Source organism: Pyrgilauda ruficollis, unplaced genomic scaffold, assembly GCF_017590135.1.
Source record: "Pyrgilauda ruficollis isolate IOZ18807 unplaced genomic scaffold, ASM1759013v1 scaffold185, whole genome shotgun sequence".
Taxonomy (NCBI): Eukaryota; Metazoa; Chordata; class Aves; order Passeriformes; family Passeridae; genus Pyrgilauda; species Pyrgilauda ruficollis.
In genome coordinates, this window is record NW_024517540.1 from 777,510 (window position 1) to 793,997 (window position 16,488).

The 16,488-nt window shown below is 47.9% G+C and overlaps 2 protein-coding genes across 2 annotated transcripts; both read right to left on the bottom strand.

Moving 5' to 3' along the window:
* Window positions 1–363: 363 nt before the first annotated feature.
* Window positions 364–8,032, bottom strand: DCST1 (DC-STAMP domain containing 1). Its single transcript, XM_041464889.1, has 17 exons — window positions 8,022–8,032; window positions 6,138–6,280; window positions 5,939–6,064; window positions 3,899–3,973; window positions 3,671–3,799; window positions 3,453–3,592; window positions 2,812–2,989; window positions 2,542–2,685; window positions 2,313–2,434; window positions 2,080–2,234; window positions 1,744–1,843; window positions 1,555–1,650; window positions 1,353–1,479; window positions 1,121–1,237; window positions 902–1,044; window positions 705–818; window positions 364–615 (listed from the first exon to the last, which is right to left on the bottom strand). Exons 1-17 carry the CDS (start codon window positions 8,030–8,032, stop codon window positions 364–366), a joined length of 2,172 nt encoding a protein of 723 aa, XP_041320823.1.
* Window positions 8,033–8,473: 441 nt separating this feature from the next.
* On the bottom strand, window positions 8,474–15,019 carry DCST2 (DC-STAMP domain containing 2). The gene is made up of 15 exons (XM_041464890.1): window positions 14,701–15,019; window positions 12,799–12,969; window positions 12,580–12,681; window positions 12,287–12,484; window positions 12,121–12,186; window positions 11,298–11,511; window positions 11,060–11,217; window positions 10,815–10,979; window positions 10,567–10,734; window positions 10,370–10,470; window positions 10,157–10,287; window positions 9,947–10,062; window positions 9,777–9,870; window positions 9,550–9,697; window positions 8,474–8,479 (listed from the first exon to the last, which is right to left on the bottom strand). Exons 1-15 carry the CDS (start codon window positions 15,017–15,019, stop codon window positions 8,474–8,476), a joined length of 2,157 nt encoding a protein of 718 aa, XP_041320824.1.
* Between the last annotated feature and the right edge of the window lie 1,469 nt (window positions 15,020–16,488).

Here is a 16,488-nt window from a genome sequence, read left to right on the forward strand (position 1 = left end):
CATCCCTGCAGCCATGAACTGCTGGTGCAAGGAGAAGATCCCAGGGGACTGCAGCTCTAGGTGAACAGCTCCATAAACAGCCCCAGCCTGGAATTCAGGGCCAGCATCCTCTACTCAGGGTGTGCCTGGGCACCCTGTGAGTGCCTGTCCCTGTGCCCAGGAGCAGGGTGGGGATCAGATGTGAGAGACTGGAATGTTAAAGGCTATTAACTCAAAACTGACCTTTCCAAAAGCAGCAGATGCTCCACCTCCATCATCCAGTGCAGCAGAGACCCTCACCTTCAGCATCTCCCTGGCAGACACACCCCCAGACCCCACTTCACACCATGAACAGGCAGTCAAAACATTTATTCCCAAATACCTTCATCCCGCATATCCCTGCTCCTCCTCATCCTCGCTGCTCTCCTGGACGAGGTCAGGGTCTGCAGGGCCACAGGCGATGCAGGTGGCCCCAATCACCCTCCAGCAGGACTCACAGTACAAGGCAAAGCAGTCGGGGTTGGGGCAGGGCAGGTGCTGGGGGGTCTCGGGGGTCCCACACAAGGTGCATTTCTGGCGCACGAAGCGGCGCAGCCAGGGCCAGCGCCGGCAGCACCACCGCAGCACCAGCGTCCCCTGCAGCGAGGACAGGCCCGTGTGGGGCTGCAGGGGTCAGAGGACAGTGGCAACCCCTCCCAGCACCCCGTGTCCCTGTCCCCACTCACCAGCTCGGGCGGCTGCCGGGCTTGCCGGGCTACACGCCCGCGCTGCAGGTACAAGAAATTCTTCCGCTGCCGCAGCAGCTTGTTGTACAGGAACAGCACTCGAGTCTTCTCCCTCTGTGCCAGAAAAGACCGTGAAGGTCAGCAAAACCCACCCCAGAAGCCACCCCCAGGCTGTGCCCAGCCCTCGGGCTGCTCACCTTGGGGAAGTAGAAGGCGGCGATGGCGCGGCGCAGGCGGAACGGGTACACCTGGGCCAGGCAGAGCAGGGCCAGCGCGCCCAGCGGCAGGCAGGTGGTCACGTACTGCTGCCTCGTCATCGCCGTGGGCTGTGGCAGGCAGGCTGGGGACAGGGCACAGCTGTGAGCCCCCTGTGGCAGCCCCTGGCTGGGGGGGTTCCATCCCTGGCAGGGGCTTACCGAGGTTGGAGGTCTCCACTTCGGTGTCATAGGAGGTGTTGAGGGCCCCGATGGTGCCCCGCAGGAGCTGTGCCATCAGGGATGTGCCCATCACGTTCACGGACAAGTGGTGGCTGGCTGTGGGATGGCAGGATAGGGAGGCTGAGGAGGGGCTGGGAGGGCTGACGGGGTCCCTGCATTGCTGAGGGGCATGGTGGGATCATGGGCCAGCCCTCCAGGGCCGTGAGCTCACTTTGGTAGGAATACTCAATGAAGGAATGATGCTGGATGACGCTGAGAATGGTGAAGATGAAATGGTCCAGGCCACAGACAAAGAGGAGGAAGAGCAGGAGTGGGATGCACCTGAGCAGCTCCATCACCTGCAGGGAAGCAGGGGAGCTGTCACAGCCTGCTGTGCCCAGCTCTGACCCCCCCGATTACCCTCAGCCCCTCACCATGTGCTGCCGCTCAGGCCGCTGCAAGGCCGGCTTGCACGGGAAGATGAAAGACGAGGTCTCCTCCTTGAGCAGGGGCAGCAACGTCTGCTTGTTCTGGGTGAGGGGCAGGGGGTGTCTCAGTGCAGCCTCTGGGACACCCCACTGGGGGTGACGGGGCTGCCCTGCACCCCTTTCCCCCTGCCCAACCTGCTCTCTACGCCGGGCATCGATTTGGCGGAAATAGGTGGTGATGTAGCAGTTGTCAAAGCCGATTTTGTGACAGTACTGATAGGTGTAGTGGAAAGCCCTGGTGAGAGAGGACAGGTCTGGGGTGAAGGAGGCAGTGGGTGAAGCCCCCAGGACCCCCCTTGTCTTCATGCCCCCCCCCCAGACCTTCTGCCTGATCCCTCTGCACGCCCCGCAGCTGGCACAGGGGCGTCACCCCCACCCCCCAACCTGCTGCCAAAGAAGGCCCCCACCCCTCTGTGCCCCACAGCTGGCACAGGGGCGTCACCCCCACCCCCTGACCATCCCAAGGCTCACGAGAAGAAGACGAAGAGGAAGGTGAAGGACAGCAGCAGGCGGAAGAAGGAGACAGCCAGGCCCAGGCGGGCGCCTTCCTGCCGCAGCTGCGAGGTCACGTCCTCCCGCAGCTGCGCCGCTACCTCGGTGCCCACCAGCATCTTGTGGTGCTCCTCCTGTGGCAGAGGGGCCATGGGGCAGGACAGGACCACGGGTACAAGGGACAGGCACCCACAGGGTGCCCAGACACCCACCTGGTAGGCGATGCTGGCACTGAACTCCTGGCTGAGACTGTTGACGGAGCCGTTCACCTGGTCATACATGTGCCCAAAGTTCCCATCCACGGGGATCCTCCTCTCACACCACCGCCTCATGACTGCAGAGATGGCACAGGGACAGTGGTGGCTGTGGCTACGTGCCAGGGGCTGCGGTGGCAGAACTGGCTCTGCCCCTCCAAGGGAGCACGGGGTCAGGGTCACCTACGTTTGACCATGTGGCAGAGGAACCCAAACTGCATGGGCAGGCAGATGAGGTGTCTGAAGAGGGGCAGCTTCACTCGTTTCATGCATTTCTTGTACATTTTCTGGAAGTGGCCTGTGCAGCGCAGCAGGCCCCTCTGGATCACAGCTGGGGGGCAGGAGGAGCCCTCAGCTGCCTGTGCAGCCCACCGGCCGGGGTGCCCCGTGGGGACAGCACTGGGAGCTGGGGCAGCCCCCTCCCCACGTGCTGCCTGTCCCTGTCCACCCCACTCACTTTCACAGCGAAGTTTGGTCTTTGTCTCGTAGAGCTTCTGGGTGCTGGGGGCTGTCTCTGTGCCTGTGTCTGGGCGTTGCCTCAGGTCGTAGCCCTGCTCGCTGGCCACCTGCTCGTTCAGCTCCACGAAGGCTTGGGAGACGTTTTGCATCTCGGTGTTGAGCGTCTCCGCGCTCTTCTGCCAGGGCACACACACACACAGACACAGGCAGATGTCACAGACATATCTTATGAAAAATCCTTTTGCCAGGATCTTTTCTACTCAGAAGCTGGGAAGCTTCAGCTTCTCCATGTTTTGCTGCTTTGGAATGTGATTTGGAGAATTGTTTACCCAGCACGTGAAATTGTTTTCACTTGATGACCGATGACAGCCACCTGTGTCTAGGCTGTGAGCAGTCACAAGATTTTATTATCATTCATTTCCTTTTCTTTCTATCCTTCTGATTGATCCTTTCTCTCTATTCTTTTTAGTATAGTTTTAGTATAGCATTTTAATATAATACAATACATCAGCCTTCTGAAACATGAAGTCAAGATTCTCATCTCTTCCCTCGTCCTGGGACCCTCGAACACAACCATAGGCAGAGGCTTGATCCTGCTCCCCCAGCCCCCCAGCACCCCTGCCCCAGACCCCTCCTCACCACCAGCTCCTCCATGACCTGGCGCAGGGGGGCTGTAGATGTCTGCCAGAGAATTCCCGTGTGGTTCACCTGGAGCTCCACCACGCACTCCATCGAACGCTTCGTCTCCATCAGGTTGTACCAGAGGTTGGCCACGGGCCCTGGTGGCAGCAGGGCTGGCTCAGAGCCACCAGCTCCCAAGAGCCCACTGGGGGACACAGGGATTGGGGGGACCCTACCGTTGTAGATGGCAGCGAAGACAAAGGAGAGGACGTAGAGCCGACCCTCCTTTCCCAGGAACTTGGGCACCATGAGCAGGTTGGCACAGCGAAAGTGGGGGGACGTGGCCCAGCCCAGGGCAGTCACCCCTGTGCAGAGCAGAGAGCTGAGCCCACGGCCCCACAGAGAACCCCCTGAGGCTTCTGGTGGTCCCCATCACCTCAGTCCCCTCCCTGCCCCATCCTCACCTGTCAGCCACCAGGTAAGGTTCAGCTTCCGTGTCTCTGACACGTCCAGGGGCATGATGAGGAGGTGGCAGAGCCCTGGAACACACAACAATGTTCCTCATTCTTCCTAATGCTCCTAATGTTCCCATTCTTCCATTCTTCCAATGTATATATCTATAATTCTTCCAATGTCTATATATAATTCTTCCAATGTATATATATATAATGCTTCCAATGTATGTATATAATTCTTCCAATGTGTATATATTCTTCCTCAAAGACTTAAAAACTCACCAACAATCTGCCAATAGTTGGTAACACAAACCTTATCTCCAGCTCAAAAGAGACATCCTCGAAAAATAATTACACATTACATAGATAATCTACTCATGAGAGTACCAACGCATGCAAAAATACAAAAGACTCGTGACAGCATAATTACAGAACTTCAGAGTACAAGACTAGAAGTGTCTACGTCAAAAGTCAAAAAAATCTCACCATAGAAATATTTAAAATTAAAAATCACATGACAAACAAACTACAAAATATACAACTCAAAAGCAATGTCAACAATTTACAGGATTTAAAAGAAATCAATTAGATCAGGACACTTTTAGAGATCACCAGTGATAAACTTACACCACTTTTCAACTTACTGAGAAAAGACTAAAACATCAAATCTCCCAGAACCCTCACACCTAAAGCCCAAAAAGCCCTTTAAAAAGTCACTAAAGCCCTCCATCAAAAACAAGCACATCATTGTGTAATGCCACAACATGTACAAAATGTACAAAATGTACAAAAAATGTTTCTTATGTACAAAATAACGAATGGGGAACGCGTCTCGAGCTGTTTATTTTCCAGCATCACTCTCATTACAAGGTTATGACAAAGGGAAGATGCCAGCAGCTCATGACCTTGGCAGGAGCCAAAGAACTCAATGTTACAACTTATTTTAAAAGTTTTTTGACCAATCACACCAAGCAAAAGCATATTGACAGTGGTTCTATCCAACCACTATAAGCACTCGTGCCTTTGGTTAAACAATGCTTGCTTATTTCAAATACAATACCCGTTTGTAAGCATTAAAACACAATGCACAGAGCTCCAGTATTAAGCTGAGAACTTCCTAATATCTCGCTAGATATACTTTTCTTTAGCTTAGACAGTTGTTCTAGACAAGCATTAATACCTTTATTTGTCCTTTCTTTGGAGATAAATTGGGAAATTATAATGTTTATTATTATTATTATTAATTTATTTAATATATATTTTGTATATAAATAATATAAATAATAATGATATTTATTTATCTTTATTATTTATTACTATTTTTCAATTTTTTGTCCTACATTTTCTATTTTTTCATCCTCAATTTTCTCCCAAAGCATTTCCCAAATTATCCCCAAATTAAGGACCACTGTTCTATTTATTTGTCCTTATTTTCTACATCTCACATAACTTTTCTGCTGACAAACCCTCTGGCTACTGCTTAGCTCTAATTGTTCTGCTGTCGTGTCTGGAGGTGGGGAGATGAGTGCTGGGGACCAGCAGTCCCAGTGTGTGGGAAATGGATTGGAAAATTTCATAGAAAATTTATAATGTAGAAAACAATTTAATATAGAATAGATAGATAGATAGATAGATGTAGATATATGGATACAAATATATAAGTATAGATATAGATATGGATATAGATAGATATAGATATAGATAAAGATATAGATATATAGAGATATATAGAGATATTTAGATACAGATATAGATATAGATATAGATATAGATATAGATTAGAGATAGATATATAGATACAGATGCATATATATATACATAAATATATAGAAATATATTTTTATATAGAGATATATACAGAGATTATTATATGTAGAGAGAGATATAGAGATATATATATAGAGAGAGATATAAATATTTAGATATATATATATGTATGTATGTATAATACATATAATATAAAACAATTTATAGCAGTTCTGCTGTCTCCAAGACCTGCCTTTTGCAGCTCTCCCCGAACCCTGTGACTTTAAGGATTCCCACACCCACCGAAGCCAAGGAGCATCCCGAAGCCGGCTCCCAGGAAGGCTTTCCTGCAGCGATACTGGTCGGGCCGGCTCCAGAGGAACCGGCTGCACGGGCCGGGCAGGACCGAGACCACCACTCGCTTCAGGGCTGGGTGGGGACACGGGTGTCACCGCCGCGGTGCCACTGCCCTGCCTGGGACAGGACAGGCAGCGGGGCTCACTGGAGTTGGGAGGTTTCTGAGCGCGGGATTCTGCTCCGGAGGTGATGCCCGAGGGATGCTCCGACGGGGAGGGAACGCGGTTGGGTGTCTCTAAGACCACCACCTCCTGCAGCGCAGCTTGGTCCTCGTCGTCAGAGTCGAGCCTGGAGGAGGGGACGTGGGTGTTGGGGAGCAGCAGCGCCAGTGTGGGGGATAATGGATTTGTGGAAAATTTTGTGGAAAATTTGTAACAGAAAAATATTGAATGGATAGTGGAAAAAATTTGTAATATTATATTATATTGTAATATTATATAAATATTATATAAATAAATTATTCAATTATTAATTATATTATATAAATATATAACAATATAGTATCATAAAACAATAAATTAGCCTTCTAAGGACATGGAGTCAGATTCATCATTCCTCCCTTCGTCGGGCGTCTCAGAAAACCCCACAGCAGCCCTCACCTGGAGAGCAGCCCCTGGCTCTCCTCCTCCTCCAGCTGCTCCTGCAGCCCCCTGGCCGTTCTGGAGGGGAGCCCCCGGCCCTTGATCATGTCCTTGATCAGGTCCCTATATGCATAGTAATAAGAAAATTATTTACAGAAAAAAAATTTAAGTAGAGAAAATTTTACAGAAATGTATAGAGGTTTTTTTTTTTAAACTTATTTTAATATAGAAAATTTATAAAGTTTGACAGTACCTTAGAATTTATAGAAAATATTTAATGTTTAAATTTATAGAAAATTTTTAAAGTTTGACAGAAGGTTCACATAGTGTGTATTTGTATGTAAACTTTGAGATAAGAAATGTTGATTTAGAAACATTTCAGGACAGACGTTGTCCAGAGAGAAATGGAGCTAGAAACAAATTTTAAAGGGTGGCTTTACAAATAAGACTAGATACTTTAGAGAAATAAAACTATAAGATACATTGTAGTAGGACCCACGAGGGTAATGTTAGATTATTTATTTTAAGATGTATTGTAATAAAACTTATACGAGGAGTAGTTTTATATGATTAGATTTAAGATATATACAGAATGGTGTTGCAAAAAACTGATATAAACACTTATAAGCGTATTGTAATTAGAAAATAGTTGGCTTCTAATTGTGATAGCGCGAATTACAACATCTGTATTGTCTCACCTTTCTCATAAGACTAAAAATAGAATAAAAGTTTTTAAACTTTCAACTTCTCAGTTGCCCCATCTCTAGGTTAAGAAAAGAGTATTGTCCAGTTTGTAGACAACACTCTTTTCTTGACCTAGAGCTCTCTACAGATCCGTTTCCCACACTCCAGGAGGAGCCACAGCAGCTGGCACACACCGGTCCTCAAGGTGGCTCACGGCAAGGAAGTGGGAATGGAGCAACCTCACCACAAACACAACTTGTGATGTCACAAGCCCACATTTCTCAGTCTTAATAAAGATACAAGGATTTTGTCTTTAGTGAATTTTCCCACTTTTCCCTCTAGTGGAGGTTTCCTGGGAGTTCAAGCATGATTAGATGCTGTAATGAGAGACTGACTCCACCATCCCTAAATGAGTCCTGGCACTGCTGTCTGGATTACAGTTCCTAAGAAAACATTTAGCTTCTGTCTCAGGTATGGGCTACTGTGTATTAAAGAGATCCTGGAATGTATGTTAGTAAGTTTTCTCTTAGTATTTCTACTTGTAATAGATCTAGATCGACCTAGAAGATTCAAAGAATATAATCATCCTAACATTCTAGGTCCAAAGCATACATAGAACATGAATTTACTAATATCATAAGCAAATTTCAGCTGCAAAGTCTTTTAACTAAGAATTTGCCACCTGTCAGCATTTTAAAAACCTAAAAGTCACTTACTAAAATCAATAGCAAATTTCTAACTTCTAAGAAAAGTACATTACTTACACTGATACCATATTGTCAAATTAGGACACATGTATGTATGTCAAACTATGACATATATTAAGTGGAAAATTTAAATACCTATATTTTTAATCATTCATAAGTTGTTCATGTTAAAAAATTTTTTTTGCACTATACAGAAAACCTCTCCCGACCAATTTTATAGCCCTGATCAAGCCATGAACCTGGCTGGTAAAGAAAAATATTTAGTATGCAAAGAGTCCTCTCAGAAGAGTGAAGGCTCAGTGTCCTCTGCACGCCAGAAGGAGGAGTGCAATCAGACACTGTGAATAATTCAGGCGGCAGGAATCACCGTGCCCAGCTGGGAGGGGCCGTTTCCTTACTGACCGAGCATTAACTCCACTATTTTGCATCACAAAACCAAACGCTAACTCGGGTTACTAGTGGAAGGGGCTTTGGGTGAGTTCAGAATTAGGGGAGCAGCTCTCACCAGTTCACAGCTGTGGAGAGGCAGGAGGAGCAGTGATGTCCACCTGAAGCTCGGTGAGGTGGTAACTTCACTGTGGGACAAGTTCCATGTTCCCCCTCCCCAGTGAGCACTCGTGAGAAATGAATTTGTAGAGAATTCTTAAAGTTTGACAGAAGGTTTACACAGTATGCAATTGTACGTAAATTTTGAGATAGGAAACGTTGACTTAGGATAGGAATAGGATAGACATTGTTGAGAGAGAAATGGAACTAGAAACAAATTTTAAAGGGTGGCTTTACAAATAAGACTAGATACTTTAGAGAAATAAAACTATAAGATACATTGTAGTAGGACCCACGAGGGGTAATGTTAGATTATTTATTTTAAGTTATTTATAGTATTGTGTAGTTAAAGCTAATAAACTAAGAAACACTTATTAATTCTGATTGCGATGGTGTGAATTATAACATTTGTATTGTCTCACCCTTCTCATGAGACTGAAAATAAAAGAAAAGTTTTAAAACACCTCTCAGTTGACCCATCTCTAAGTCAGAAAAAAGTATAATCCAACAGCAGTGCTGGAAGGGAAGGAAGTCACTGCCATCCCACAGGCAGCCTGTCACTGTCATATTTTCTAGAAAAATCCCTTCGCCAGGATTTCTCTCCTGGGAAGCTGAGAAGCCTCAGAGAAAAAGGAAAACAATATTGTCTCATTTGCTTCTCCTGTGTTTTGCTGCTTTGGAATGTGATTGGGGATTGTTTGTCCAACAGGTGCATGTTTCATTGGTTTCACGTGAATTGTTTTTATTTAATGGCCAATCACCGTCAAGCTGTGTCAGGACTCTGGAAGGAGTCATGAGTTTTCTTTAGTATCTTTTAGCCTTCTGTCTGTATCCTTTCTCTATTCTTTAGTATAGCTTAGTTTAGTATTCTTTAATACAATATAGTATCATAAAACAATAAATTAGCCTTCTAAGGACATGGAGTCAGATTCATCATTCCTCCCTTCGTCGGGGGTCTCAGAAAACCCCACAGCAGCCCTCACCTGGAGAGCAGCCCCTGGCTCTCCTCCTCCTCCAGCTGCTCCTGCAGCCCCCTGGCCGTTCTGGAGGGGAGCCCCCGGCCCTTGATCATGTCCTTGATCAGGTCCCTGATGCGCTGCAGCAGCCGCCGCCCTCGCTCCTGGCCCCGCAGCGCCCGCGCAGCGCCCGGCCGCAACCCCGCTGTCTCCTCCTCGTCACTCGAGTCCCTGCGGGGGCACAGAGGGCAGGGCTGAGCTGCAGCCCCCCTGCACGCCCACTGCAGCCCCCCAGCGCCCCTCTGCTCACAGCTCCTCATCCCCAGTGTCGGGGTAGCTCAGGGGGGCCATGCAGACGGAGCAGGTGTTGTTCAGGGTTCTGTAGCACTCGCTGCAATACAGCCCTGTGGAAAATGGGGCTGTCAGGGGGGAATGGGGAATTTTCTGGGGAGGGGGTCCCCAAACTGTGGGGAGTCTTACCTTTGCAGTTGGGTGTGATGCAGGCGGTGAAATCCGGCTGCTCTGCCGCCCCACAGATCAAGCAATGTTTGCGCTGGATGCCCGCACGGCGAGCGAGGCGAGCCAGGAGAGGGAACCTGCAAGCACGCAGGGCAATGCCATCCCAGAGGTCCTTGCCACAGACCCCCAGGGATGATGCTGCCCTGTTTTCCATCTCCTGGAAGAGCTTACCTGGAGATGAGGATAAGGAAGAACCTGCTTTTCCCAGTATCGGCCAAGCCTTGCGTGCTCACTCGGCTCAGGGCAAACAGTGCCCATTCCCGCCGTGCCCGGATGATGTTGTGGAGGAAGGCCAGGCGCTCCTGGCATGGAGGGGATGGGGTGAGGGCAGCTGGTGGCTCAGGGAGTGTAGAGGGACACACACATGCCCAAGGGGCTTCTCACCTGCTCACGGGATGGGAAGTAGGCGGCACACACTGCCCGGCGCAGGCGTGCCATGTAGGAACCGAAGACAGAGATGAAGAGCCAGATTCCATACAGGATTCCTGGTGGGAAGAAAACGAGTTAAGCAGGGGGAGCACTCCCCTACACCCCCCCACCCACCTGGGTCGTTGAGGGTGTAGCTGCCCCGGTCTGCACACCTATGGTGATGTAGGTGCCATGGTCAGGCTCCACGGGCTCGATGAGGCAGACCTGGGACAGCACCGAGACCTCGCCCTCCTGCAGCGCGTTGAAGGCAGAGACCAGATCCTGGTAGATCTCACTGGTGTAGCCCGTCCCGTTGACGCTGATGGTCATTGTCGACGGCGCTGTGGGCGAACGGCTCAGACCTGGGGCCATCCCACAGCCTTGACCCTCAGCCAGCAAAGCACCCAAGGGTGCTGCTCACCCCTGGCAACGATCTCCGCGCTCAGCTGGTGCCGGAGCAGGTCAAGCAGCCAGAAGATGCTGTAGTCAGCCAGGAGGATGCCGAACCCCAGCAGCGTGTGGCGCAGGAACGAAAAGAGCTGCAGCCCGTACTGCTGTCGCTCCGTCTTTGACAGCCACAGCGCACCTGCACGGCCACGGGAGCACCGTGAGGCCGTGCTGGGCGCTCAGGTTGGCCTGGGGGACACCCTCGGGGGTGCGGCTGACCTGGGGGGATGTAGCGGCCCCTCTCCCGCGCCGACAGGGGCAGCACGGTGGGTTTGCCCTGCTCTGCACAGCGCAGGTCCATCTCCACGAAGCGCCGCGTGATGTAAACGTTGTCAAAGGTGTCGTCCCGCAGGTAGCGGCGCCGGTAGCGAACCGCGCTGGGGGCACGGGAGCGGGGGGCAGCTGAGCACCTCCACGCCAGGTCCCTGTCCCCAAGGGTCACCAGAGCACTACTCACCGGTACCACAAGAAGAGGACGGCCAAGAAGGAGATGTAGGAGAAGAGCTCCAGGACACGGTGGTAGGGCTCCATGCTGTGCTGCACGGCCTCCATTATATCATCAGACACCTCCCCCAGGCTCTTGCTGGCGTTGAGGTTGACGCTGTAGTGGTGCACGACCGAGATGTTGAACTCAAACTCGGCGCGGACACGGTTCAGAGCATCCGTGAGGGCTGCAGAGGGGATGAGAGGTGCTGTGCATGCGGCCAGAACCAGAAGAGGGGTACAGAAAAGGACCCGTGCAGTGGTTTCAGATTGTTAATTTGGGATTTTGTTAATTTTGAGGATTTTTGGTTAATGTACACAGTGTGGCGGGTTTGGTGTTGGCTAATTACTCATAGAAAAGGACCCGTGCAGTGGTTTCAGGTTGTTAATTTGAGATTTTGTTAATTTTGAGGATTTTTGGTTAATGTACACAGTGTGGCGGGTTTGGTGTTGGCTAATTACTAATGTACTTATTTCTTGGTGTGAGGTAGGATTAGGAGAAAGGTAAATTAGGTTTAAAACTTTAAAAGGGTATAAAGAAAAATGTATTAATAGTAACTTAAAGAGTAATAAGAATTAGAACAAAACTTTTAGAATACTTTTCCTCTTCTTATAACTTTTTTTTTTCTTACTGATACTGTAAAGAAATAAAATTTTAGTTGTTTGCTACTTTTAGAATAGTCTTTTTTTTTTTGTTTAATTAGGCAGAGTGGTTAAAAGCTTGTATCACTTCTATAGATGTCTGTCACGCAAAACAATGACAACCCCCAACACCCACGTGGCACTGGGATACTCACGAGCTGTGACTCTGGACCGGATGAAGGTCTGGATGTACCCTGGGATGGTGCAGAACATCAAAGCAACTGCAGAGAGAGGGATCTCTGTAGGGCTGGACCCCCATGATGGGGACAGATCTGCCCCATCACCCCATTAGCCCCCTGTGGCAGAGGGACAGGGACTTACGAGTACTCCTCAAGCTGCAGAGGGCCTTGAAGCTGAGGACAACGTAGCAGATGTGGAAGAGGATGGGCAGGGCGCGCTCACACCTGTCCTTGGCCCTGTCCATGTAGCGAAAGCAGCTGCCCTTGGGATCCCCCAGCTCGCGGTTACAGATGCTACCAGCCCTCCTCAGCCACAGCCAAACGTTGCGCAGGGCCCGCGCTGTGGGCAGGGAGCGGGCATTGGAGACAGGGATGGTCTGAGAGGAGGGGAGGGGGTGCTAGGGCTGGGGACGCCCCCAGGGGTCCAACGCTCACCAACGTGTCTGGTGGAGTCTATGATGGAGCGGACGAACTTCCGGACACGGTCACCCAGCACCTTGGCATTCTGGCCAATCTCCTTGATTTTCCTCTGCATGTCTGCAGAGAGAGGGGACACCTGAGCACACCCCAAAGACTGAGGGTGGCCTGAGGCTGTCTGTTCCCCCCCAGGAAGGGCCCCTCCAGTCCCTCCACCTCCCCCAGCCCCCTGCTCACTCAGCAGCGGCTCCTTGGCACGTTGCAGCCGCTCGGCCGTCTGGTTTTGGGCCAGTTCAGCCCCACATGACAGCGCCTTGGCGACCTGGGAGACGTTGTGCAGGAGATTGGCGCCAGGGCCTTGCACGGTCAGGCACAGCGCCAGCACCATGACCATCATCTTCCCCTCCTCTGCAAAGACAGGGAAGAATCAGTCTCATTATCTGACAGGGAAAAATCAGTCTCATAATCTGACAGGGCAAGAATCATGACAGCAAAGAATCAGTTTTATAATCTGACAGGGAAAAATCAGTCTCATAATCTGACAGCAAAGAATCAGTTTTACAATCAGACAGGGAAAAATCAGTCAGTCTCACAATCTGACAGCAAAGAATCAGTTTTATAATCTGACAGGGAAAAATTAGTTTCATAATCTGACAGGGCAAGAATCAGTCTTATAATCAGACAGGGCAAGAATCAGTCTCATAATCTGACAGCAAAGAATCAGTTTTATAATCTGACAGGGAAAAATTAGTCTCATAATCTGACTGGGAAGAATCAGTCTCATAATGTGACAGGGAAAATCAGTCTCATAATCTGAAGGTTGTGAATTCGACCCTCACACATTTATAATCTGACAGGGAAAAATTAGTTTCATAATCTGACTGGGAAGAATCAGTCTCATAATTTGACAGTGAAGAATCACACCCATAATCTGACTGGGAAGAATCAGTCTCATAATCTGACAGTAAAGAATCAGTCTCATAATCTGACAGTGAAGAATCAGTCTCATAATCTGACTGGGAAGAATCAATCTCATAATTTGACAGGGAAAAATCAGTTTCATAACCTGACAGGGAAAATCAGTCTCATAATCTGAAGGTTGTGAATTCGACCCTCACACAGGGCACCACTAATGCTGGTTTTTAACTTCTTTTTTGTTTCTGTTAGGGTTGGGATTGAAAGTGCTCAAGATGGTATTTCGTGTCTGAATTTAGATGTTTATTATTTTTTATCTATATTACAGTCATAAATTGTGAGTTCCACAGTATTTTACTAATAAATTGCAAAATGGTTTTTTATATATTTTTACAAGGTCTTTAAAGGAAAAATTATTGAATTAAGAAACTACACAAATTATTTTTATTTTAAACTCAATAACTAATCACTTCTGTTTTGCAATGTGGACTTTTTTGTTTAATTACAAAATACTACTTAAATTTATGCAGAAGAAGGGGAAGAAGAAGGATTAGCTACAGTTTTAAAACTTCTATCTTAGTTTTATATATATAACTATATTTTAAAACTTTAAACTCTAAGTTTTCTGCTACATGATATTACCTACTTCTATTTAAACTATACACTTATAATCTTATTATTAATCTGTTATATATAATTTATAATCTTATTATTAATCTATTATACATAACTAATCTGCTGTATATAACTCATAATCATTATTAATCTGCTCTACATAACTAATCTGTTACATATAATTTATAATCTTATTATAAATCTGTTATATATAACTAAGCTGTTATATATAACTCATAATCTTATTATTAATCTGCTATATATAACTAATATGCTATATATAATTTATAATATTATTATTAATCTGCTATATATAACCCATAATCTTATTATTAATCTATTATATATAACTAATCTGCTATGTATAATTTGTAATCTTATGATTATTAATCCATTATATATAACTAATTTGCTATATATAATTTATTATCTCATCAATCTGTTATTAATTAATTTTGGAAGCTTTTTTTGTGGCTTTAGGTTCTCTTGAGGATCTGTGTTTTTCAACACAGAAAATTGAAATTTTTCAGTATCTAGGGTTCTAACACAGTCCTGGTGCTCAGCCAGGAGCCGGCATCCCCTGGCACCCCAGCTCCCACGGCTGCTCACTGGTGAAGAAATGCGGCAGCGCCAGCAGCACGATCATCCGCGTCTTCATGGAGAAGGCCATGCCCAGGCCCAGCCCCGCGCCCATGAGGACGGTGACGCTCAGGCAGTACCAGACATTGTGGCCCTGCACCAGCAGCACCAGAGCCCCGTAAATGCTGGCCAGAAGCAGGCCCAGGGTGAGGCCGCCGAGGCTGCGGGCGAACTCCCGGGCCTTGCTGGGCTCCTCCGGCCTGCGCTCGGCTCCGGGCTGCGGGGCCCGCTTCTTGCACAGGCCGCGCCGGGCCCGCAGGGCTCTGCCCAAACCCGAGACCAGCCTCATGGCCCGGTTCCTGCCGCTCCCTGCAGCTTTGTCTCGGTGGGATAGCAGCAGAGTGAGCGAGCAGTTTCCAACGAGCTGCACCGTTGGCAGGTGCTGCGTGACGGTTTCCGTTGCATTCAGAACCCCTCGGCAGTTTCAGTTGCGCTCTGCTGCAGGGGGTGTGTTGGTGTGAAAAATGCGTGTTATATGATTGGATTTTTGCAAATATTAAAGACGGTTTCCATTGCATTTGGAACCCCTCGACAGTTTTGGTTGAGTTCTGCTGCAGGGGGTGAGTTGGTGTGAAAAATGCGTGTTACATGATTGGCTTTTCTCAGATATTAAAGACGGTTTCCATTGCATTCGGAACCCTTCAGCTGCACTCTGCTGTGGTTGGTGTGCTGGTGTAAAAAATGTGAATTATATGATTGGCTTTTTGCAAATATTAGACAGTTTCTGTTTCATTCGGAACCCCTCGGCAGTTTGAGTTGCATTCTGCTGCAGGAGGTGTGTTGGTGTGAAAAATGCGTGTTATATGATTGGATTTTTGCAAATATTAAAGACGGTTTCCATTGCATTTGGAACCCCTCGACAGTTTTGGTTGAGTTCTGCTGCAGGGGGTGTGTTGGTGTGAAAAATGTGAATTACATGATTGGCTTTTTGCAAATATTAGACAATTTCTGTTGCATTCAGAACCCCTCGGTTGCGTTCTGCTGTGGTGGGTGTGCTGATGTAAAAAATGTGAATTATATGATTGGCTTTTTGTAAATATTAGACAGTTTCTGTTGCATTCAGAACCCCTCGGTTGCGTTCTGCTGCGGTCGGTGTGCTGGTGTGAAAAATGCGTGCTATATGATTGGTTTTCCACAAATATTAAAGACGGTTTCCGTTGCATTCGGAACCTCTCGGTTGCGTTCTGCTGCGGTCGGTGTGCTGGTGTGAAAAATGCGTGCTATATGATTGGTTTTCCACAAATATTAAAGACGGTTTCCGTTGCATTCGGAACCTCTCGGTTGCGTTCTGCTGCGGTCGGTGTGCTGGTGTGAAAAATGCATATTGTATTGTTATAGATAGATAATAAGATGATTGGCTCTCGCAATTAAAAGATAACTATTGTGTGAATACTAAGAAAAGTTTTAGTGATGTAGAGTTATGTTGCTGTAGTTTAGATGCCCTCTGTTCTCCCCACAGCTCCCTTTTCCCCCTGTGTTGTGACCATTAGACAGCTGGGGTGGTCTAGGACAGGTAAAAAGGAGATGTGCACGTGTGCCTTACCTGGGGCAGGTGGGAATGGAAAAGCTTGGTGCTTAGGGGGTGCTGCACGGCAACACCTGATCTCCAATCAAGTCACAAGAAAGCAGAATCCACCGATAAATGGCAAAGAAGAGCTGACTGACAGACTGTGAGAGGAGCCAGGGCTGGCTGATGCAACCCCAGGGTTATAAAAGACTGAGCATCCACCTTGAAGATGAACTGGCCACGTGGTATGC

Coding starts and splice junctions, on each gene's coding strand:
- DCST2 (XM_041464890.1), bottom strand. CDS start 15,019: ATGAGGCTGGTCTCGGGTTTGGGCAGAGCCCTGCGGGCCCGGCGCGGC. Junction 12,970..14,700: donor GCTGCCGCATTTCTTCACCA/GTGAGCAGCCGT, acceptor CTGTCTTTGCAG/AGGAGGGGAAGATGATGGTC. Junction 10,063..10,156: donor TTCCTTATCCTCATCTCCAG/GTAAGCTCTTCC, acceptor GCGTGCTTGCAG/GTTCCCTCTCCTGGCTCGCC.
- DCST1 (XM_041464889.1), bottom strand. Junction 3,974..5,938: donor CGGGATGCTCCTTGGCTTCG/GTGGGTGTGGGA, acceptor TGTGTGTTCCAG/GGCTCTGCCACCTCCTCATC. Junction 1,238..1,352: donor CATTGAGTATTCCTACCAAA/GTGAGCTCACGG, acceptor GCCATCCCACAG/CCAGCCACCACTTGTCCGTG.